The 25,697-nt window shown below is 31.7% G+C and overlaps 2 protein-coding genes across 11 annotated transcripts in view; one reads left to right on the top strand and one right to left on the bottom strand.

Annotated features, from left to right (window-relative positions):
• LOC143233433 (uncharacterized) overlaps nucleotides 1–10,419 on the top strand; it is a 125,614-nt gene extending 115,195 nt beyond the window's left edge. The window contains exon 9 of the mRNA XM_076469671.1: nucleotides 10,213–10,419. Within this exon, the coding sequence (XP_076325786.1) occupies nucleotides 10,213–10,274 (62 nt within the window). The 3' untranslated portion in view covers nucleotides 10,275–10,419. The remainder of the gene's footprint in view (nucleotides 1–10,212) is intronic.
• LOC143233431 (uncharacterized) overlaps nucleotides 1,007–25,697 on the bottom strand; it is a 26,023-nt gene continuing 1,332 nt past the window's right edge. For 2 of the 10 annotated variants that reach the window (XM_076469646.1, XM_076469638.1), the window contains 8 exons: nucleotides 24,434–24,571; nucleotides 22,206–22,358; nucleotides 17,055–17,173; nucleotides 15,191–15,259; nucleotides 7,490–7,616; nucleotides 5,464–5,592; nucleotides 4,629–4,736; nucleotides 1,032–1,068 (listed from right to left, as the gene is read on the bottom strand). In XM_076469646.1, coding sequence (XP_076325761.1) covers nucleotides 17,069–17,173; nucleotides 22,206–22,358; nucleotides 24,434–24,571 — 396 coding nt within the window. In that variant the 3' untranslated portion in view covers nucleotides 1,032–1,068; nucleotides 4,629–4,736; nucleotides 5,464–5,592; ... (1 more) ...; nucleotides 15,191–15,259; nucleotides 17,055–17,068. The other 8 variants (XM_076469640.1, XM_076469644.1, XM_076469643.1 and 5 more) reach the window with 8 other exon arrangements.

The following is a 25,697-nucleotide window of genomic DNA, read 5'->3' as shown; positions in this document are numbered from 1 at the left end:
TCTATATTAATAAATATAATCAAACAAAATCTACACTCAGTTACACAACATGTGGTCAGCTACTGGTCAGTAACCCTTTCTTTCTTTGTGAACATGGCGATGACTGAAGAAGGTAGAAACATTGTTTACTCCTCTACCAGCTGTTTTTCAATAAATAATTTTCACTCTAAGTATCGTTATCACGAAATAAGTGATTTGGATTCTCTACCAATCCATTTCCTACTTAGTTGCTCTACATGTATATCAAAGGTCCACTCATGTCAATACATGAGGAAAATACAAAAGGGGAAGAGCTGGTTTCCTTCCAACTTCTCAAACTCTAAACTTTTAAGTTTGAGGAAGAAGCTATCAAATCATCCAGGGGGCTGGCAGGTGATCCCCACAGAATACCTTGAAAAAATTCACATGTGCTCATCTAGCTGAATTTTTTTTCTTCTAATTTCCTATGACATATCACTTGATAAATCAGCAATTCCTGTAATTAAAAGTCTGTTAGATCTCCTGTAAAAAAATTTAGCTGCATGCAACTTTTTATGATTTAACTAAAAATAACCCTACTTCAGACCACACTTTGACCATGTTACCAGTTATTCAGCCTTTTCAGATTTTTACCATATATTCTTACATCTATGAATATGATCTACAAAAAAAAATAGAACAGAACCTACCATCAGAGGTCCCCTCACCATGTACAGGGATCCACAATGACAGCCATCTTAGTGGAAAAAGTATACTTTATTTCATGTTTTTCTATAGGTAATTGTGGCATAACTGATTAGGCAATTAAATACTGATGATAGAGTGAGTTCTGTAACAGGTTTTCCTTAATCGATTTTTTCAAAAAGTAAACCTTCAACTTCTTTACAGACTTCCTAAAGTATGTGGTAACATCAAAACAGTTTACATAAAACTTACAATCATGTCCAACTTGTTTGTCAGGATTCTTAATGGCTCGTGAGAAGTGTCCATCTTCACCATACTTGAAGCAACCAGATTTACTTCTCATGTCCCCACCTACATTAGGACAGTCTCTTGACATGTGTCCATCTTCACCGCACTTAAATAATCCTGTTAAGATGGTTAAAGGAATATTATGTAACTATATGCATGTATTGTCACCTTAACTGAAAATAAATTAAAACTTAACACAGAATTTAATAGCAATATGATGTTATATATTTTTCATGTTAATTTAAAAAAATTGTAATAATCTATATTAGTGTTCTAAGTTGAAAGGATTAGTTACATTTGATAGATTCTCAAACTAAGGAGTCATGTTCAAGCAGAAATTTAAATTCTGACAAAGTAACAGGATGCAGAAACTAAAACCATGTTCAAAACAACTTACAAAAACTTTCCCCCAGAAAAATTATATGTAAAAAACGAGGCACAGTGAAACCCATAATAAAGATTATATTGATCTACAATTCTGTGTAAAAACATCAAAGTCATGTATAGCCATCTCCAATTCTTAATTAATATACTAGAGGAAATGAAGCTACTTCAATATCACTCACTACTGATGTAATGACATGTAACACTCATGTTTTTATGGCAACAGGTTACAAGTTATAAAATCTAAAATTAATAGTTTTAACATTCTAAAGTCTGAACAACCTTCAGCCTAATCAAAAAAGAATACTGATTCTAATCTATCCAACCTGCAAGAGCTAAGTCATAAGAATAAATAAGCTAATAACAGTTTCTTCATTAATATTATAAATATAATCTAATATGAAATTGTTTTTGGTCTCAGATTCTTTATACAGGTAGTTCACTACTGCCCATGTTTCACACCAACTACTGTAAACTGCAAAACTGTAAAAAACAAATGCAACCATGAAGAAAACTTTTTTATGGCTTTAGTTTCTTTCAGACGGGTAGTTCACTAATGCCAGTTGTTACATGTAGTATTATACTCTGTGATATCAAACTGGTGCATGTTTAATGATTCTTGTGAACAACAAACAGCTTTTTCTGAATCAGTATGAGAAGAATTTACACTTGGGAGACCTGGGGATGTATCAAGATCCTCATCAGATACCTGCCAGAAAAGTCTTTTACTGGTAGGCCCTGCATGGCCAAGAGCGTTAAGGCGTGCGTGCGACTCGTCCGCATCACGCCAAACATGCTCGCCCTCCCAGCCGTAAGGGCGTTATAATGTGACAATCAATTCCACTGTTCGTTGGTAGCCCAAGAGTTGGCAGTGGGTGGTGATGACTAGCTGCCTTCCCTCTCTTCTTACACTGCTGAATTAGGGACGGCTAGCACAGATAGCCCTCGAGTAGCTTTGTGCGAAATTCCAAAACAATCTTTTACTGGAGACAGTGACATGAGACTATTTTTTAAAACTCTGCAAAACAAGAAGTTGGTAGACATCTTCTTGGCACTGGTCTTTTCCATGACAGTCCATGGAATGGTACATGTTCAACCAGTTAACTTTGATAAATGTAACACCAAGGATACTCCAAGCAACCTTGAAGAAGACCCTAACTTGACAGTGAGGACTGGTAATGCCAGGGCAAAAGCAGTGGCCACTGTTTTTTATTATCATTATTACCCTAAACCATATGCACATTTTGGAAAATCAGTATATTGTAGGAGGCAATGCCAGCTGTCTGACAGGATCCAATAAAAGAGAAAGATGTGCTGAAAAATAAAATATACTTACCCTACTCAAAAGCAGTGTGAAGATTGATAAAAAATAGATTAGAGTTAAAACTCAGCAGGAAATAAAACAGGTTTTAAAGATAATGTATGAAACACATGAATATCATCCACATGTATTAACATTGAAGGAATAATATCCAAACTGAAGGAGTTGGCTTATCCACACAGTAATAGTAGCAGGCAACAGATCTAGACAATGAGGGGTTCAAAGGTAGAATAAAGAAATGGCAGGATGATTGTTAATTTTCTGCCAATATTTTGCTGTGATTATATCTATTAAACGTTTCATTATCATAACTATGATCTATCAGCAACATCATGTTAGTCTCTATTGTACTTGTAGTGTTTGTTTACAGACTTAAAGTTCAAACTCTGTTGTTTATTTTTTATATCACTGCATTAGACAAAGTAGAAGGCTTTGCTCTAACAATGTATTGCGCCAATTTGTTGCTGTGATTCTGTATGTATTAAACATTTTCTTAATGTTGTTGTAATCATACCACTGTCATTATGCTTGTCTAATAGAGCAATAGAGGAATGACACAGGTATATAGAAAATGATGAGACCAGTTCTGGCTAAGAGCTTCAACTGTCAGAGCTCAAGATAAAGTTTGGTGTTGAGATGAGTGGCAAAAGCCTCCAAAAGAGACACAGCAAACCTGACAAAACACCAGAAAGAGGAGAAACCACCCTTTGGAGAGAATCTGGTCCAGCCAAGAGAGTTAATATGTCATAAGCACATGGCAAATATTAATGAGAATAAATCACAAACAGCAAGTCCAACATGTGGAAACAAAGTCCTTAAATTGGTAACCCCTGATACTTGATATAAGAAATAAGTGCAGAATTTTCACAGTAGATCATGTACAAATGATTCACAAAAAAGAGATAAGAAATGAAAAAATGATAAAGAAACTGCAGTGTCTGGAAAGGTGGAGATCCAGTTATTAGAGAGGGTAGGGAAACAAAGAGATGCTTAATGTGGTGTTGGCATGATGGTGTTGGCGCATAATGTAGTTCCTTGAGATAATGTGAGCTACATGTTTTCCAAGTGTTTTGCCACCTGTTTGGTAGGCATATTAGTTAACCTTAGTTTAGAGGGCAATCAAAATGTTACAAAAAAGGCAATTTAGAATAAACAAATGTAGTTTTGTGTTACAATCTGAAGTCATTATAGAAAGAAGAAAAAAAGATAATTTTGATTTATTTTAATGTTTACAAGACTGATCATATTGAGAAACCTGATACAGAGTTTGGGTAGAATAATACAGTCTACTTTTACTGACTAAAATGTTTCAAATTTATGATGTTTAAATTTAAATTTCAGATGATTTAAGTGTTTTTAATCTACATGAAATTCACTTTGCACCCACAGTAGTCAATTTTCTGATTCCACATATTCACAGTGAAAGAGACTTCATTACAAATTATGCTTTTCTCAACAAATGATTTAATTATTATTCACAGTTGATGAAATTTTCATGAAGATACACAAAATGTATTATTTTGTATTCACCACAAAATTATTGTGGTGAAACTAAAAAGAAAAATTGGGGTCACATACTTGGCTGATTCAACCAAGCCCATATTGAAAAGAAATTATGGTAATGGTTTGTCTCACCATTTTGGTTATGGGTTATATTCCCTGTCCCCAAACATGTTCATACTTTTACCCATTGGGATGTTGTAACATTAAAATCCATTACACTCTTTGTTGATAAAAAGAGTAGTTCAAGAGTGGGTAGACGGTGGTACTAACTAGCTGTCTTCTCTTTAGTATGTCATTGCTAAATTAGGGATGGCTAATGTAGTTAGCCCTTAAGTTCCATTGGCCAAAATACAAAACTAACCAAGCATTAAAAAATATTAAAACACTATATGTACAGAATATCACCTGACTAAAAATCACAAAGATTTAGAGCAAATAAAATCGAAAAAGCCCAAACATGTGTACTTACTACAAGTATTCCCTAGCTGAGGCAGAGGTTTGAAATTGTATGGCAAAAACCACTTATACTTCTTTTTAATTTTTTATCATCACACCTTGAATAATGAAATTCTGGAAACTAAAATAAATACAAAAATAATTTTTTTTAAACTGGTGTATGATTTTAGAAATGCTGAACTCCTCAGAAATACATGCGAAATGTATAACAAATTTATCACAGCATAATTTATAACCAGTGGAAAATCTGTTAAAAATCTGATACTATTCTTCAAAAGAGAGAGAGAAAAAAGGAAGAAAAATATAATAACACAATAATTTATGTTTGAAGCAAGACATACCCAATTTGTCATTGAGAAAATATCTTACTGTCTCTGGCTCTCTAATTAGCTAAATTTATCAATTATCTGTAAGATCATATAGGATGAATCATACTTTACTCAATCATTTCTATTCTAGATAACACTTAGTCTCAGAAAAATGTATTAGCAATTTGTAACGTTGAGCAAGTTGAAGGTGGGTGTGGCAAGAGGTTCTTGCATTTTCATTGGTTGCTCTGAAGTTCCATATGATTGAAGGATATAAGATAAAAATTTAGAAGATTAATGACATTTTACATAACATTTCATAGTTTAAGGGGGAAGTTCAAAAGAGGAAATAACTGAAGAACAAATATTCAAATTCTCACACTAGGGTATTTAAAGTTGTTTTTAAATATTTTCTTATATTATTAAGAACTTAAAATTTATATAATATAAAAAGCTGCATTATCATCTATGGTTTGTTATCAAGTTTGTTCGTACATCATGGTAGTTAAGTGGTTTAATTATATTTTGAATGTAACTTACTGAAACATCATGACACGTCACTTTAACCAGCCCGTGTGCTAAGAGTTCATACATCCCAAGTGTCTTGTTTGGATCAAGAAAAATGTCAACCAATGTACTTTCAAAGTTTTCTTTAGACTGTACTCTGCCCTTAAATACAAAATGATTAGTAAGCGTACTGCAAGTGATTCCAGTGCCAGCAGTAAGCCTAAAAACTGCAACAAAAGCCATCTCAGTAACAACAAAACTGGAAACCATCATGAAGTTTGACAAAAGCCAAACTTATAATAAATTCAAAGCATTTATGTTCTCACCATCAACTACAGCAACTATCAACAAAGATAAAATTATCTAATAAGTTACTAAATCGGTATTGCCCTAAGATAATGGATAGCAAAGGCTTACTTAACAGATTTAAAAAAAAAAAAAGCATAATTTACACAGCCTAAAGGCAGCAAGTGCTGACAAGGAAGCAACATCAATGTGCCAAACACTTTTAAAAGATATTTTTGAACAAAGAGGATATATGACCCATCAAGTTTTCAACATTTGAGAGACTGATCTATATTGGAAAAAGACAGAACAGGTTTAAACAACAAAAACAATTTTTGAGGATTGGTTTACAACTTTTTCTGCTCTGCAGTACAGAGATGTTTTTCTATGGAAAATGCTTCCCATAAAGCACTAGTGGTTGATGAAAACTCACCAAATCACCCTAACAACCTAATTTACATATCAACAAACATTTCTGTGGAGTCTCTTACTCCAAACACCACTTCTTTGATCCAACAAATAAATCAATACGACATGGCCTCTTTTAAAGCATATCACTTATGACAAATCTTCAGATAAATGATCAGGGGCAGTGGACAGCAACAGAAACACCTAGATCAATGGTTTCTGGAAACCATTCAACATCAAGAATGTAAAAACGTTACTACCTCACATATGAATACAGTTTGGAAAAAAAAACTGGCTAAAATGTGTGCATAATTTTCAACCTCTTGTTAAAAAAAATCACATCATTTGCACATCCGTTTGGATTTTAATGGAATTGAAGAGCAACTAATCAATGACTTACTGAAATCATACTATAAACAAATAACCAATGAAGAACTGATAAAACACTGACCAAAAATTGACTGCTTATGAATAGAAAGACGACTAAGAACCAGTACCACAATTGTTTTCAAAACAAAAAAAAGCTGTCAAATTCATTTTTACTATTTTATCCAGACTAAAAATGACCAAAATTGTAATAATCAGAGTTCTAAACACTATTAAACATTTACCAGAATTCACTTTGGGAAAAGAAAAAAAAATCAAAGCATATTAATCTATATTAACAAATAACAGTTTTGTTAAACAACATTACAAGATTTTACAGACAGAGCTCATATGCTCACTCTAATGTTTCACAAATGATGTTTCCCTTATCACAAGGCAAACACCATATTTTTTCAACATTGATAGAAATCCAATAACCTTTTTTGCCACCACAAGTAACAGTTTTACAGAATAATAAAGCTTTTTCAAATCTTTCACACATAATTTGTTGATTTATGCACAAAGCTAGCACTGATCTTAAGTAATTAATAAAAACAAATGTTATACTAATAATTATGCCACTAGCTTTAAACATTTCATATGAATTAACTCTTGAAATGAATACTTTTTTTTTTCTTAGAACCAGCAGTTTGTTAAATATATAATGAACTATTTAGAGTTGACAACTCAAGATAAGAAATATTTTGGTAATATAAGTCTGAAGAAAGACACATTAAAACACAACAATGAAAGATACAGCAAAATAATAACTTTACAAATAAGCAAAAACTTTGAAGACTTGCATTTATTACTTTAACTACATGAAATTAAAATAAATCTTGTAGTAACCACACACAAAATGTTAGTTTAATTAAATTTTAATTTCTTATAATAAATATTATGTTTCATCTGTTATTTTCTTATGTAAAACAAACACCTGAACCATCTTTTAACAATTCATCATGAATTAACACATATATAATGAAAAAACAAGATTTACTTGATGAACATGTTCTAGTTCCAACCATTCATCTTTCAAATTTGCTTCAAAGAGTTAGCTAATGTTTTCATGAGGACCACTGTCATTCTCTGATGACGGCTTGTGAGTTAAAACAAAGTCACGGCATCTGTCATCAAAGGAGAAGGTTCCTAGTTAATACAATTCCCAAATTTTATAATCCTAATTAGGTTTTCATTTCATCTAACCAAAATCATTATTGGTTTATCTAAATTATATTTTAGATACTCTAATAGTAATAGCACAATTATAATGATACATACTAATACATGTATAATATGTGTTTGACACGGTCAGATAGGTTGGGCACTTGACTCGCCATCTGAACATGCTTGCTCTTTCTGTTGTGAGGTTATTTTGATGTAAAAGTCACTCCCACTATTCACTGGTAAAAGAGTAGCCCAAGAGTTGGCAGTGGGTGGTGGTGACTAGTCTTTCGCTGTTAATTTAGAAAAAGCTTGCATCAGTAGTCTTTGTGTAGATTTGCACGAAATTACAAACAAAGTAAACCACATATAATATAAAAAAAATAATGAAAAATAATAAAAGCACTGAAGATATCAGATCAGCATCAGATGGTTGTTCAACTGAAAGACAGATTGAGGAATACACAAAAGTATCATTACATTGTTCAATAGATAATAAGAGTTTTGAATCTGTTTATTATTTATTACATAATGCATGCTTATTAGCACTTCTCCTGTTTTATCATTACAAAATAGTTAAATTGCTAACTTTTCTTTACTTAAAACATCAACAAATTTCTTGTATTTTAAAGTTCTAATGGTGAATGTAAAAAAATCAAATCTTATTAACAATTTTAATGTACCACTGTCACATGAATTACATAGTTCAATAATTGAGGTATTAAATGGTGGAATAAAGTTGTCTTATATACACCTTAACTTAAGTTGGCTTGATTCTTTCTAGCATTTTATATACATATATATAGAAGACAAGTGTAATTTTGATATGATATTTTGTATATTTATTAATAATATAAGTATTTACTGTGCCCCTTCATGTATATAACGTGTTTATTGTTTTTTATCAAGGGAATTTAATGTACATATATTTTTATATCAATTAAATGCTTTTTTCAAAATCATTAACTATTCTGTAATATTTAAAGAAGATTTTCTTTCAGAATTTTTTTTCTTGAGGGGAAGAATTGTATTTGGTGAGGTCTGTGGTACAGAACATTCATGTGCTAAAGACACACTATGTCTATAAACATTTGTCTGGTTTTATATCTAAAGATATTTTTACAAGTGTTTAAAATGGTCCTGTTTTAAGGGCCCCTTACCTTTATTACAAAAGTTTTCATTTAGAAATAAAACCCTTAAATTTGGAAAGCATTTTATTTGGCTGTGAGCTTTACATGTACAGAAATTACAAACTGACACTAGGATATTTCAGTTAACATGTTTATATACTCTTTTGAAGCCTATTAATAATTTTTTATAAATACAGATTCACTTTTGATAGGTGAAAAAAGATCAAGTGCCCAACCTATCTGACCATGTCAAACACATATTGTAATGTGTATTAGTATGTATCATTATAATTGTGCTATTACTATTAGAGTATGTGAAACCTATTTTGTATGATTCCTAGAATTCATTGAGAATTCCCTACTATGAACAAGTAGAACTATGCCTAATATGAATAAAATTTCCTTTTGACTGATGCTGTATGTGTTGTCCACTATATGGTTTGGTTTAGCAATGCTTGATGCCCAACACATAGTTAGGTCATATGTTATTTTGGAAAGTTTTTGTAATGCAATCAGAGACAAATTTATGCAGTTACTGCCTGTATGACATATTTTTGCCACACCTTCTGCTAAAAAAACAAAAAAATCTGATTTTGTGATACATGAAAGGGATCTAGTACAATGTTTCACTTCCATTATAATTATGTGAATAATTATAAGACTTGAATGTAGTAATCATATGAAGACAACAACCAAAATTTATTTAATTTTAATAAATATTCAACAAGTTTTTTTAAACAATGTTTCAGTCATGGGCAACTGCTCTAAGTTTTTCTTTATGTGAATTGAATCATCATCAATTTTTTGTGTTCAGACAAAACTTTATTTTCTAATCATCTTTTAAAAATTTTTAGTTTCTTGTACTTAACTGAAAAATGTGTTTGACAATTGTTTTATAGAAATAGAACCATTTCTTTCTAACATAACATAATACGTAACACAATAGATTGGAGACTGATCTGAGATAAATTATAATACAAAACAATCAACAATATAATTTCTCTAAAAATTAATTTTAAGGTAATAATGAATCACTGTCATATTGCAGCCACCATTAGCTTTACTTCTCTTTAATATCTTACTCTATATAATTAAAGCATGTTCTTTACAGGTGTATTATTACAGTATTAATAGTAATTTTGCTACAGTCAATGTATTTACCATTAGTGCTGCATCTTGTTCTTTGTCATAATAATAATAGTAATGATGTTAGCTTTCCAGCTACTTCTTACAGTTTGACTTTATTCATTACTTCCTGTACTTACACATTACATCAATTACATTTGTTCAGGATTTTGTTAGAGAATTTTAAAAAACCCTATTAATTAGTCACTTTATTTTGCAACAGATTATGACTAGAAATTCAATAGTTTTCTAAATATTTAACAGTGCTTGTATAGTTTGTTTTTCTTGTGTTTTTTTCCATTAGGGAAAGTTCAATCAGAATTTTACAAGCTGTGCAATGCACGTGGAAGGACAAGTCAGATCTAAACACTTTACTTCACCTTGGTTACACACCAGGTTTGAGGACAATTAGTTCACTAGTTTTGCAGTAATAAACAGACACAAATGTAAATATTTATTGTTTAAGGTAACATGCAATGAGAAATAAACACTGAAATGCCAATATTATAAAAACATCATCTACTTGTATCCAAGTAAGAATGGTCTTTCTCAAATGATATTAATAAACTAGATAAGCTTTTAAACAGCATTTTGTTTAAGCCATAAAGAATATAATACAATTTATTATTTTAATAGTTTACAAATGCAAGTTTTTAAGCTATAACTGTACTTGTAGAAATCAGGGAAATCCAAATTAAATTATCAAAAGAGAAATGGTTCATAAAAACAAGATAAGTACAGTTGTATTTGACATAGGTATGCCGATTAGTTGTCAACTAATCAATAACTCAACCAAAATAGACTTGTCTAATTACAATGGTAATGTAGACAAAAAATAAAAAAGCACCCATTGACTGTTTCAGCACAGCCCCACAACCATTTTGTGCTTGTGATAATTTTCTTGCTGTAATTTCTGAATTAGGTATATGCTCAAGAAATTTGATAAACTCAGTAAAAATTACAATACTTTCACATGAAAAAAAGCAGAACTTTTTGTTTTAAGTCTTAAGGTTTGACAAGCAATGTTTTCTCATCCCAAGATGCAAAGTAATTTTCGTTTTAAGTACTTCTGTAAGCAGTAAGCTCCAGGCTGATGTTCCTTTTGGTTGATTAGAAACAAAAATATAACGAGGTTTGAATTATGAGCTGTCTTATAGTCCTCGCATTTTATATTACTTTCAAATACATCAAGAAATAAATATGATTAAACTCTGTAGAATGGACAGCAACTGTACAAGTGTAGAGGACGATGTTTTGAAAGGAGGAAGACTTGAAACATCATCCTATGCACTTATTTCTCCACAACAGGCAGTTGCCATCCATTCTACAAAGTTTCATCATGAATACTCTCCCTACACAATCTATCAAAGAAGAAATAAATAGTTTTATAACATTCTATGTATTACATACATAACTGCAATATGAAAAGTTGTGCACATCTAATGAATGCATAAGGAGTTACGCAACAATACCTGACCGAGTAAGAAAAGTCAGGTATAAACTAAGATACATTTCAGGCAGTATCAACAATCAACTGTTTATCTATCAACCAATGCCTCCACAGCAGAGAAAACTGAGAAAGCTTAACTTTATTAGACTGAAAACAAATTCCACAAATGTCAATATTTAGCACAAAGTATAAGCTGCTCCGACCTTATACTACCGGTTACTAAAAAATGTAAACCTAAAAAAAAACCTTCTTTCAAATTTTTAAAAAAATCTCAGAGTAAAAACAAGGATATATAAGTGACAAAGTTCAAAGGATGTTATTCTGCTCTCTCACTATGGCTGAATCAAAGTGTCAATTTTTTCCAGTACATTTGGAATATAACTAAATCACTTTATTACCAATGTATGTCAATGAACCTAACATAAAAATCTATTTATAATTTAATTTTATATTATTGGAGTTTCCACTTTTTAATTTCAAAAATATCTAAAAACTTATCAATAGTTTTTCCATGTCACATTTTCAACATGAAAATTTTCTAACTTCAATAATGGGTTTCTACACCTTCCAACCACATAAAACCAAAAAACATGCATTATCAAAAGCAATTATTTAAATTCTATGCTGAACCCACACACCCTCTCTCAATTTTTGAGTTAGTTTGCTAAGTTTACATGATTATAAACATATACAGTAGGAGGAGCAAATTATCCTGTACATGCAGTCATGTGAGAAAGTTAGAACACCCTATGAAAGCCTGTGTATTTTTGTAACATTTTTGGATATTTAGATATTTAATCTCAATTTTAACAATACTGAGAGATTATAGGAATATAACTAAACAATTAAAACTGAAGAAAAGACTATTCAAGATCTTCTGTAAATGTACTTCTACAAAAATGCATATTCTAACTCAGGAAAAAGCACACCTCCACATTTATTCCAACTTAAAATGACTCAACCCACACACAGATGCACATGATTAGAAGATCACTACTCAGCATTTTGAATGAGACTTGCCCTATTTAAACCTCAGACATTTAGTTTGGTGTGCTCCTGACTGTTGAAGTGAGAGTGAGCAACATGGTGAGAGCAAAAAAGCTGTCTGAGGCCTTGAGAAAGAAAATTGTAGCAGCTTATGAGTCTGGTAAGGGATTTAAAAAGATCCCAAAAGATTTTGAAATCAGCCATTTCACTGTCCAGAAAATAGTCGACAAGTGGAGGACTTTCAAAACAACTGCCAACATGCCCAGGTCTGGTCGTCTAAGCAAGTTCACCCGAGAGCAGACCGCAAGATGCTAAAAGAGGTCTCCATACACCCTAAAATGTCATCACGGGATACCTGTAAAGCAGGCTCTGGCTACTGTTGATGTTGAAAGTGCATGCCTCTACAATCAGAAAGAGACTGCACAAGTTTAACTTACATGGGAGTTGTGCAAGGAGGAAACCTTTGCTCTCTAAAAGAAACATCAAGGCCAGACTACAGATTACCTTCCTGTACCCGTGCCTATGAAAATATCTAGATCAGCAAGACACAGTGAAGTGTATAAAATGAGCACAAGCTATTTTATTCTGTTGATTTTACTTCCCTGGAGGTTGTCTACCAGTTACACATTGAAGATTTCAAACAATTCAACAGTGAAATTTGTCACTGGTAGGCTCACACTTGAGATTATATTATCAGTCATTTGCAAGGTAAAATACTTATATAACAACAAGATCAATAAACACTGTAAAGTCAAAACAACGAGCATTTCAAAGAGAAATATCTTAAATATTCTTAACATAAGCAGAACAATTTGCACAGCACAGCACTTAGGAAAGGAACAGAGTCCCAACACCACACCCCAGACCACTCTGTACCATCTCCCTTCACAATGTTAAAGCTGTGGTTAGGGAAAAACAAAAAACAATCACTGCAATAAAACCAGCATTATTAACAAAATAATATACTACACGGGGCCCGGCCTGGCCTTGCGTTTGACTCGTAATCTGAGAGTCACGGATTCAAATCCCCGTTGCCCCAAATATGCTTGCCCTTTCAGCCATGGGAATGTTATAATGTAACAGTCAATCCCACTATTTGTTGGTAAAAGAGTAGCCCAAACATTGGCAGTGGGTGGTGATGACTAGCTGCCCTCCCTCTAAATTAGGGAAGCTCTCATGTAGCTTTCTGCAAAATCCAAAAAACAAATAATATACTAGACTTATAGAGATTTACAAGCCAAATATTAATACAACCACATTTTTGAACAACAACTGTTTATCAAAGTAAGAAACATATCTAAACATACTGGAATAATTACAGGTCCTTTTGCCCCAACAAGAAAGTTTGTAAAGTTATGTGATCTCCATGATCAGCCTCCTCATCCTGTGTAATTAAGTTTAGTACTATCATAGATACAATGAAAATTACCATTCAAAAACTAAACTGTTAAGCATTTTATAGAAGAAATTTCATGTGCAACTGTTTCTCTTAACAGAGAAGTTTAGCCAATATATGAACCAAATGAAATAATCCAGATATGAATAATCATTCAAATTAAGTTAACCACTGATCTCACATAAGAGTAGTGCTTTCACTGAGATTTACTTTGAGTATGTAAAGAATAATAATAATAATAATTAAAAGTCTGAGGACAACTGTCTCTTAATATACTGAAGTTAGCAATTCTTACATTCTTGGTCTGTAAAATAAATATGCATAGTCTCACAAGTAACAGTGATTATACCATCCAAAACAACTACCCTTCATGAAGATGTTACTCTCTTACAATGATATTAAAGATACCTTCAAGATACAATGCATTCAAAGCTGATTATTATTACAAACCTTCTTGGATTAGAGAAATTTCACACTTTTTCTCTTTTAATGGAGATTTTCTTAAAACCAGTTTCTACTTAATAAAATGCAAAAAAATCTGTGTTTTGTAATATTAATCTAAATATTTTAGCATAAATCAGTTGAAAGGTATAACAGATCTTTTTTGAATATATTTTTATTAAAGGGTAAAAATGACCATCAACACTAAACTAAAAAAACAGTTCAATATACCAATAAAGAAATGTATAAAACTTGATTAAAAGATGGCCCTCTTCTGCAATGTAATTAAATTTAATTTGGGTGGTAATTAGGTAGGCTAGAAAAGGATGTCACAATTTCCAGTATACGGGGTACAGCCAAAAATCTTGATTTATTAACATCAAAAATAAAATTCACTGCCAAAAGAACTTGTTTATTAATAGTAAGCAGCTATGAAGATACAGAGTTTAGAAGGTTGGCTGAACTGTCCCTCTTCCATAAAATAGTAGAATTATTCATATTAACCTAAACACCTTATAGTGACTAACAAGCTTAAACAAGCCTTATTTGACAATATCAGTCAACAGAATGCAAGATATCCATGGAGAAGACACCTTTATAAAATTAAGAACCAGATAATGTATTCACTATCATGTGTTGTGTGGAATTTTGTAAGGAGGAAGAAGGTACAGAATTTACTCTCCATAAGCCTGGATATTATAGCAGATTCAGCCACACTGGTGAGTAATTCAGATGTCACAAGAGGTTTAAATTTCTATATTAAATTTTAAAAAAGGGTGTACTGGAAAGCTTGATTTACGTACACACCCACTAAATATCTTCCTTACAAAAAATTTTACAATTATCTGTATCTAACTTAGGTAATGATTATACAACACATACTTACTAAACAAATAATAAAAGGATATATATAGAACATGGTAAGACCCATTACTACCACAGTCAAATCCTATAATATTAAGAATGTTGTCTTAAAGGTCTCTAAAAAACACTGACAAAAACACAAACCTGGAAGTGAGCTTTCGTCTTTCCTCTTGCTAAGTCCCTGAATGTCCTTCACAAAGTATTTCATTCAATCTATAACACAAAAGTGTTTTGTTATTTTGCACTTCGAACTACAAATGTACTGGTAATGAATTATTAATAATAGATACTGTAAACCTTTAATTTTTTTATTTTTGTTAGTTATATATACCACTATTTTATATCTCTATTACACTGCAATCTCCCACAAACTCAACTATAAAGACACTTAAAATACCTGATTACATAGTTTCATAAACAATGAAAACTGTCAGTTTATATACAGAAAGAAAATACTTTAAAAATATTATATAAAAATACAAGAAATTAAATCTAAGATTGTTATCGTGAAACATTTAAAAGTAAATAAATAATTTGTGTGCTTTAATGAACACAACAATATCAGTGTCTTAGATAGAACACTGAGAGAGCTCGGATCCCTATTCAACACAAATTTAAATTTCAGATTTGGAAAGTTGGAGAATCGGAAAATAATAATTAAAATATAACATAAGGAACAGAAATAAGCATTTTACATCCATAATATAATAACAGAAGAAAAACAATTAAGTGCCTGTCTTAACAAATATCAATTTTAAAATAAAACTATGCACACACTATTTCCATGTACCTTAAGAGTTCTCTGGACATAATACTTTTATTATGTTTGTTATATCATTAACATTGAAAAAACAGGTTATTAAATAATTTATTTCAATCCTTTTTAACCTCTTTTCAACATAATAAATGTTCTCTAGTACTATTATGTGACTAAATATAAATTAGGTATTTTTAACTTAAATGCTTATTTATTTAAAAGTAAATTAAAGATTTATATCTTCAAAAAATGTTATAATGATAAGTCATTAAGTTATACCTATTGTAAAAAGTTTTACAATTATCTGTATCTAACGTAGGTAATGATTATACAACACATACTTACTAAACAAATAAAAGGATATATATAGAACATAGTAAGACAAAAGACCCATTACTACCACAGTCAAATCCTATAATATTAAGAATGTTGTTTTAAAGGTCTCTAAAACATTGATCAGAAACTTTTGGGCTACTGTTTTACCAATGATTAATGGGAATGACCATCACATTAAAATACCTCATGGCTTAAAGATCAAGCATATTCAGTGACCGATTGCAAGAGGGGTACTATAACCATAGGGCTAAGTTTTATGTTTGAGAAAAGCAAATCCATAATATGTCATGAATGAAATACAAGTTCAAAAGTAAATAAAGCTTTTTACATTAATATAAAAGTAGCTAACTTAGTAGTGAAAAAATAAAACAAACATGTAATACATAACTTTAAAAACTCCAAATAACTTCAATACTTTCATCACTAAATACAGGAACAATTTTTATTCTAGAACATGTATATGTAACGCAGTTATTTCCATATATACAACAGCAAAAACTGAACAGCAAGTTTCTTTGTACAACCTTTCATAAAAACTATGTCATGTTTCTTGCTATTCAGAAATGTCCATTTTACTTAAGAAGTTTTTAAAATAAATTTTTCATGCATGATAAGTTCAATCTTTACCTTTATCAGAGCAAGTATAGATCAAATTCAACTAGACGTTGTTGAGAAAGTTTCTCAAATATGTGAAATGGAATAATATAAAACTGAATTAGCTCTTACAAGCAAAATGAGTTTTTTTTCATACTTTGAAATGTATTGAAGTTCAAAAGATACTAACAGTATATGTTTTTAGGCTATTGAAAGTCATTTTCAGACTACTTAGTGGTACCTCAAATATAAGTTACATACAATTATATTTCATACTTATGCTTTAAAACATTCATAGTGAACTACAAAAATAAATCACACCATTCAGTTCTTGATCAGGCACAAGTTCCATCTGAGAACCTGTCTCTTTCACTCTTCTCTGCATTTTCATTATCATCTGATTGTTCATTTATACCTCCAGCCACATCATTATATTCCACCTTGAATAAATTTCAAAGAAAATTAATGGAAAATAAAAATTATTTATGATTAAATTATACATTTCATTTTACATTGCACATAATAATATTCAAAACCAATAAATTACAAGCAAACACTGAAGTTGAAACAACAAAAGCTAGCTTTAATAAATTTAAATTAACTGTCAAATCAATAAAATTCCCTAATTTATGAAATGCCTCTGCTTATTTTGGAGCAAAGCTATACTGAATATTCACAACCTTAGATTCATGACTACCAAAAAATAGCTTGTCATTGTCTCACAAACTTTTTACTCGTACTTCTAAACTTTTGTTTTATGGAACAATTTGTAAAAAGAAAATGATAATTATAATTACAGGCAATGAAACTCACAGTTTCTAGCAAAAAAAAATATTTTTCAAACAAAGAGTAATAAATACCTTGAATCTACAAATTACAGAAATGTAGCCTCATGAGGTTAACCTAATCTCACTCAAATTATATATTTTCTTATTATCTCAGCTCAATAAAACTGTAATGTCACCTGGTGCACCTGCTGTTCTGAAAAGAAAAAAAAATAAAAGTCTGGAAGTGAGGGAATGGGATGGAAGAAAGTCTGATAAACTTTTGTGAATTTCTGTTTAATCCTTGAATGAAGTTGTTGGAGAGGTTCACAAGGATGATGGCGTTGTAGAATGTCCAAAGGAAAATTTTTCCTCCCACTAGGAAACAACAGGATAGAAAAATAAAAATATGAGATCATACTCAGATACAGAATGCTCCAATGATAAATATCATCAAAAACGAGCACAATTTTTTCTTTGCTTCTCAAATAATGCAAATTAACCTTCAACATGCTATTTTTTAATAAACAATTATTTTTAGTACACATGAATCTACAGTATTCTAGTACCACACAAGGAATTTGAGGATATGTAACAGGAATTAATTTATTTTCACAGGTAAACAAAACTGCATAATACAGAGTAGTCACTTAACTTTTCCCTACTTTTCTACATATTAATTTATTGCATCTTACAAATACTAACAAAGCGAAATCTGATTCACATATACAGCAATTTAATTTCACAAAATAACAAAAATAAAAGACTGACCATGGGGGTTTAAATTATTAATTTACAAGAATAAGACAACTAAATATAATTTCTTTGGTCATATTACACATTTCATTCATGTCTCCTGAATAATGAATAATACTTTAGATTTTCTGGGGCAAATTATTTCACACACTAGCAAGTTTGATATTTTCTTTTGGCTTCCTTATTCATCAGTTTAATTTTGGTTGAGAGTTGTTTCTATTTCAACTTTCTTCAACCTGGAGCTATTATACCATGCAGCTCAAACAATTTTATGTAGTTCTAAAGTTCACATTACAGTTAAGAAATTGGATTTTGTGCAATTGGACTTTACATGCAAATCCCAGAGACCTGCTAAAGCACTAAATTTTAATAACAATTGTACATCACATTTTATGTATAATAATGGATGTTACAATAAAATGTAGACTTCAGCATCTTCAGATAAAATTTTAAGAAAAGTTTCTTTCACATCTAATACAAAAGTGTACAATTTTACTAAAATTTTCATTAAATCCAAAGTTCACATAACAAAACTGATCAAACGATCAGGCAAAGAACTGGTAAATAAGACATACAAAAGGACAGAAAGCCACAGCAAATGGACCAAGATATGAAGAAAACCACTGCCTCTGGTATAAAGACAAGGAGAAAGGAAGAATGGAATGGAAAAGGAAAGATGCTACATGATGAGCAAGTCCATGCTGATGCTCGTCAAAAGCCACATGAGCAAGTGGAATTCAGTGACAATGGTATGAACTATATCTGATTGCAATTGTCAGAGGAGAGACTGAGACAAAGGAAAGGCCAGGGGATGTTGCTACAGTAAAGGCCAAAGTATAGGAAAGCATGTCTGAGCAGGCCAATACAGAGTAGTGAGAAAGAAAAAAGTTGTTGTCTGGATAAGGGGAGAAAGACTTTGAAGAAGAGTCTCATCTGAGTGCAGATACATAAATGAAGACTACTAGGTAGTGCTAGTAGGCCCAGTGAAGAAGATTCACTGTCTGAAAATAAAGATCTAAATTTAGCTACCCCTTGCTTAGTGATATAGCTGATAACAGTGGAATAATCAGTTTGAACCACAACCACCTGGCCCCTCAGGAGCAGGAGGAAATAATACAGAGTCCAATAAACTGCAAAACGTTCCAGGATATATCAAATGGAAAGAAGTCTCCTCAATAAACAACCAACCAGAAATCTCTTGGGAACTGAAGAAAGCTCCCCCCACCCAATCCACCAAAGAAACATTATTCCACTTCATAAAACAAGGAAACAAAGAAGAACCAAACAGTAGCACCTGGAAATGGAAGAAACAAGCCTACTGGATGAACCATAGAAAATAGCATGACACAAGAACAGTTCGAATATGAAGATAAGCAACCATCATGATTTAATCATTCAGAGTTCCAGGGGAAAAAAAAACCTGAAGTGAGAGAAGTCCATAGTAAAGCACAGTGACTTCAGTTAAAACGTTCAACTGGGACAATTCTATAACAGGTCTCCAAACATCTGTCTTTTGAGGGACAACAATTAGATGGGAATTACACTCAAGGGGAATGAGTAACACCCATTTGGCAGCCCCTTTGTGTAGTAAATCTTGAACAGACCAATCTTTGAAGAAAAGTGATCCCAAAGAAGAGGAAGGAAGAAAATAGATCAGGGGAAAAGGCAGAACTATAGGTAGAAACCTTCAGACAGAACTTAGAACCCACTAGAATTGTCATGAAGTGCAGCAATATAAATTAATAAACAACATTTGACATACAAAACCATTAAGGAACTTACATGTTAAAAAACAATTATCAAATTTACAAGTCCACTAAAGAAAAGGATAAAGGACACATCAGAAAAACCTATCTTGGAGGAAAAGACAAGTTAACAATTACAAAATTTGACTCAAGCCTAATCCCCAACTGGATGCAACTAGTATTAATGAAAAAGGAAATTACAACTTAACAATTTTCCTACAAGCTAAGTACAATATACACAAGTTCTACACATTTGCACATGTCAAGTATTTATGCTAACTTTTGACACAACGTTCACATCTTCACAAAATTAGGTAGGTATTTAGTAAAGATTACAGGTATTTTGTATACAAAGAATCAGATTTCTTTATGAAATATTTATGCTAAAGATTTGTTTGTGGAAATAGAATCTGTTTTGTTACTAGTCTAACTACAATGTGCTAAGATCTGGAAATTTTGTATATCTCAGTGGTTGGTTAGCTGATTTAGTATTTTATGGCACAAAGGAGCTAGGCCATGTGCGCGCCAAACTTCCGGGAAAAAAAGTAAAATTCATAAAAAGAAATGAAAGTAAAACAAAACAGCAAGTAAAAACATAAATAGCATAAAACCAATGTTTACATCTAGTCTACAACATTTAGAGAAAAACTACAGTAACAAAATTCGTAACGAGCTGTATGTAGCATAATGGTAATTACCATAACCCGCCAAGAAGACTAACAAGTAAGTACGAGAACCACCGTCAGTCACCTGAAGTTGGCCTTTCTAGTCCTGGTTCTGGGTTATGTGTCATTACAGCCACTATCAAAAAGTAGGCAATAAAAGTGTTAAAAGACATGTAGCAAAATTGTAATAAAAAATGGCCAGAACGACTGACGGGTAGTTCAAACAGCAGCATTAGTCACCTGAAATTGGCCTTTCCAGTTCTGGAATTTAATGTTACGGCCATTTTCTAATTTAAAATCGAACTAGAGAGATTGTGACTCTTAAAATGGAACCACAATAAAAAAGATTAAATGAAGAAATATAAAACCCTTAAATAACATTAAAAAGATTAATGGCTGTTAAAAAACTAAAAACATTATCAAGATGGACAGTGTCACCTTCACCAATAACACTGTCTAATGTCATGGAAAAACCTTGAGACAGAACATGTTTAAAATAGTTCCGTCGTTGAGATTCGTAACGATGGCAAGAAAGTACAATGTGGCTTATAGTAATCTGAGTGTTACACAAACTACACATCGGTGCATCAGTTCCAGATAAAAGGAAATGATGTGTTAAAAAACTGTGACCAATGCTTAGTCCAGTCAGAACAACTTCCTCTTTCCCGAACCTTACGGAAGCAAGGTGGCCAAACTCCACTATAGGGTTTTATTTGGAAAAGCTTGTTTCCTCATTGTTCACTTCAAGTCGACTGCCAGCTGGCACAGAGCCGAATCTTGAATACAGGACCATAGTCCATGTATGGAATAGGCACAGCAATGATAGTGCCAGAGCAGATAGATTTAGTTGCAGTGTCGGCGAGCTCTTTCCCATGAATACCAATGTGGCCCAATATCCAGAAAAACTGGATAGAAGTACATGTTAAAGAGAAATGAGCCAGTTGGTTTTGAATATCAGCAAGAACAGGGTGGTGAACCAACATGAAGCAATTCCAGAGCCAGTAGAGAACTAAGCAAGTCAGTATAAATAGTGCAGATTGAGTACTGCCTTAAATACACAGATACGATTTACTGGAAAAACAGGTAGAAGTTTGGTTAAAAACAATGAAATGTTTTTGGCATTACATCATAAAGTTACTTAAAGTAACTTTAAGTACTTATAATTGAGAACTTCCAACACTAGCACTTGGTTGACCCTAGCCCAAGTGGACTAGCCGACTGACCTGGATGTTTAGATCCCAGAGGAGGTAAACTGAAAGAACAGAACCTTTCCCTGGGAGGTCCCCTCACCATGTGCAGGGATCAACGATGAGGGCCATCTTAATGGAAAAAGTATACTTCATTTCATGTTTTTCTATAGCTAATTGTTGCATAACCTGTTAGGAAGTTAAATACCGATGATAGAGCAAGTTCCGTAACAGGTTTTCTTTAATCGTTTTTTTCAACATGCATTGCTCTTGCAAGTAAACCTTCAACTTCTTTACGGACTTCCTAAAATATAGTAGTATGTAGTAACATCAAAACAGTTTACATAAAACTTACCATCATGTACAACTTGTTTATCAGGATTTTTACAGTCTCGTGAGATGTGTCCATCTTCACCATACTTGAAGCAACCAGATTTACTTCTCCTGTCCTCTCCAACATTAGGACAGTCTCATGACATGTGTCCATCTTCACCACACTTACAACATCCTGTTAAGATGGTTAAAAAAATACTATGCGACTACATGCATGTATTGTCACCCTAACTGAAAATAAATTAAAACTTAACACAGAATTTGAGAATAATATAATGTTACATGTTTTTCATGTTGATTTAAAAAATTTATAATAATCTATATTAGTGTTGCAAGTTGAAAGAATTAGTTAGATTTGACACATTCTCAAACTAAGGAGTCATGTTAAAGCAGAAATTTAAATTCTAACAAAGAAACAGGATGCATGTTCAAAACAACTTATAAAAACTTCTCCCAGAGAATTTAAATGTAAAGGATGAGCCACAGTGAACCTCATAATAAAGATTGTATTGTTCTATAATTCTGTATAAAAACTTCAAAGTTATGTATAGCCATCCCCAATTCTTAATTAATATACTAGAGGAAATGAAGCTACTTCAATATCACTCACTACTCATGTCTAACCAAAGTAACATGTAACTGTCACTCTTATAGCACACTCATGTTTCTATGGCAACAGGTTACAAGTTATAAAATCTTATATTAATAGTTTTAACATTCTAAAGTCTGGGCAGCATCCAGCCTAATCAAGTAAGGATACTGATTCTAATCTATCCAACCTAAGTATCTGCAAGAGCTAAGTCATAAGAATCAATCAGTTAATAACCATTTCTTCATTAATATTATAAATACAATCTAATATGAAATTGTTTTTGGTCGCAGTTTCTTTACACAGATAATTCATTACTGCTCATGTTTCACACCAACTACTGTAAACTACAATAGTATAAAAACAAATGCAACCATGAAGTTGTTACATGTAATATTATACTCCGTGATATCAAACTGGTGCACAACAAACAGCTTTTTCTGAATCAGTATCTTTTCAGTTTTCTCCCAGTTTATAATAGTCATCAAAAACAACGTGTGGTGAAAAACTACAGATTATACGAACCTATACTTCAAAAATTCAGACATAAATAACAGTTACAAAAAAAAAGGACATTTAGAGTGAAATTTTATTATTTTTGTTACAGAGAAACATTTTTATGGAAATGTATTTTCACATAAGGATTAACAAATTACTATTCTTTACACTTTCAAAACTGTCATTATAAATAAAAAGACAAAATTCACAATTCATATATTCTAAATTCTCCCCCCCATAACTTTCCAGATAAAATACGAGACTAACCTGAGTTTCATACCAATAACATAATAAACAAAGAATTACACTTAATAATACAAGTTTAAATAAAGATATTTCTTGTAGATGTCTTTCATTCAGTAGTTTTTAAGAATGAACTGCTAGCATTACTGAACACAGATGCTACTCAGCAAGATCTTAAAATGTTAACAAGAGATGGACATGTTGGAAATAAAAGCTTGTCGATAAAGCTTGTGTTGAGGTATGCACAAATCTACACAAAGGCTATCTGCACTAGAAGTCCTAAATTTAGCAGTGTAAGACTAGAGGGAAGGCAGTTAATCATCATCACCCACAGCCACACCTGAGGCTACTCTTTTACCAATGAATAGAATGAATGGTAATGAATAGTAATTCATTACTAATGAATATGACAGATTGACTGTCATATTATAATGCCTCCATGCCTGAAATGGGCAAAACTGAAAAGTACTACTGAAAACAAATATATAGTAGTGTTACTTGCATCTGAACTTAAATACTGAGGTTTTGTCATTAGTTTAATAATTTCTGTGACACGCAAAGTATAAAGATTTTCTTATGATTATATTGGTGCATTCATGAAAAAATTCCAAGCTATATTAATTTCATTCTTGAGAATACAAACATGAAAAAACCCTTACATTATTTACAGCTGAACAGAAAACAAGAAACACCTTAAAAATTACAAGTAATTACATATAACATTTCCTTTTAGTCATTAAGAAATCAAAGTAAAAAAATAAATAAATGAACAACAAAACACACACACACTTATATACACATACCACTATAAGCAGGTATTTGATCCATATCATATTGAATAAAGCCATAAAAAGTGCATTTTACACAACTAGAAATAGGTAAATTTCACATCCCTAACGTTTCTGATTTAAGTCACCTACCAGGTTAAAGTTCATGATGCACACTGAGGTAGTGAGAGATACCATGCTGGTAAGTGTCTGATTGCCTCTCAACGTGAAGTACAGAACAGTTTCAATGGATATTCTGTGGAAAATCACACCAACAACAAGAGCTGTAACCTAAAGAATAAAATCATAATCTCTTAACTCTATAAAGAATCACTGCATCAAGAGCTACTGTAACACAGAATATATACCTAAATTTAAAATAGTTTCAAGGAACTTATATATATATATATATATTTAAAAAACTTTGCTCTAGCAAAATATAACAACAGTCTGGCATTTAAAGTCCAGATTTCTTTGCACAATTGGAGGTTGTTTGTCCTTTTACAGAGTGGTTCACTAAGTCTTTACCTAGATTTTCTAGGTTTTGTAGGTTATGATAAAACAAAAACCATGAAACCTGCAACTGATCAAACAACTCTAAAGTTATGCTTTTTTTGTGGCATCTTAACCCATTTTATAATTACTAAAAATGGGCAATTTCACAATTTTTTGAGACGTGTACAAAAATATCTTTGTACCAGATACCATGCAAGTTGGTCAAAATATGGCTGAGTAAATGATCATCAAATATCTCTAAATTATGCTTTTATCAGATCTCTTACAGCCCCCCCCAAAAAAAAAGAAGAAAAAGGATTCCAAATGGACAAATGTAGCTATTTTTGTTTGTCATTGTATTGAGCTCATTAATATTTACATTTCTGCCAGTTGTCTTCCAGACTGCTGTAAATATAACCACACATGAGCCCAAAATATATATTTTTGGGTTGTTTGACATCTGACCCCTTAAAAAAGCCTAAATAAAAAAAAATTAAAATACTGACTGTACATATTGGACCAAAGTATGGCCCTACCAAGTTTCAAGATAATTTGCCAAGATATGTAGGTATGGAAGTTGACTGAAAAGGGCTTGGATGAAGATGAAACAACAAAAAATCTATATCTCTCACATGAAGTAAAAAATGTATCTCAAGATGGTTGATATGGATATTAAAACTCTCTTTGTTAACCTGGAGCCCTAAAAAAGTTGAAACATTATTGTCTAATTTATTTTAATAAAAGTTTTAATACCCATACCATGCATCTTGAAATACACTACACCTCTCTGTGGAGATATAATAATGAGAAATAACTGTCTCGAATGTTATATTGCAGAAAATTGGAATCTGGATTCACTGAAAATAATAAAAAATCATCCCAAGTTTACAAAGTACATTTTTTAAAAACAATTTTACTTTAA

This window comes from Tachypleus tridentatus, chromosome 12 (genome assembly GCF_004210375.1).
Source record: "Tachypleus tridentatus isolate NWPU-2018 chromosome 12, ASM421037v1, whole genome shotgun sequence".
In the NCBI taxonomy this organism is placed as follows: Eukaryota; Metazoa; Arthropoda; class Merostomata; order Xiphosura; family Limulidae; genus Tachypleus; species Tachypleus tridentatus.
This window is presented reverse-complemented; position numbering and strand designations above follow the sequence as displayed.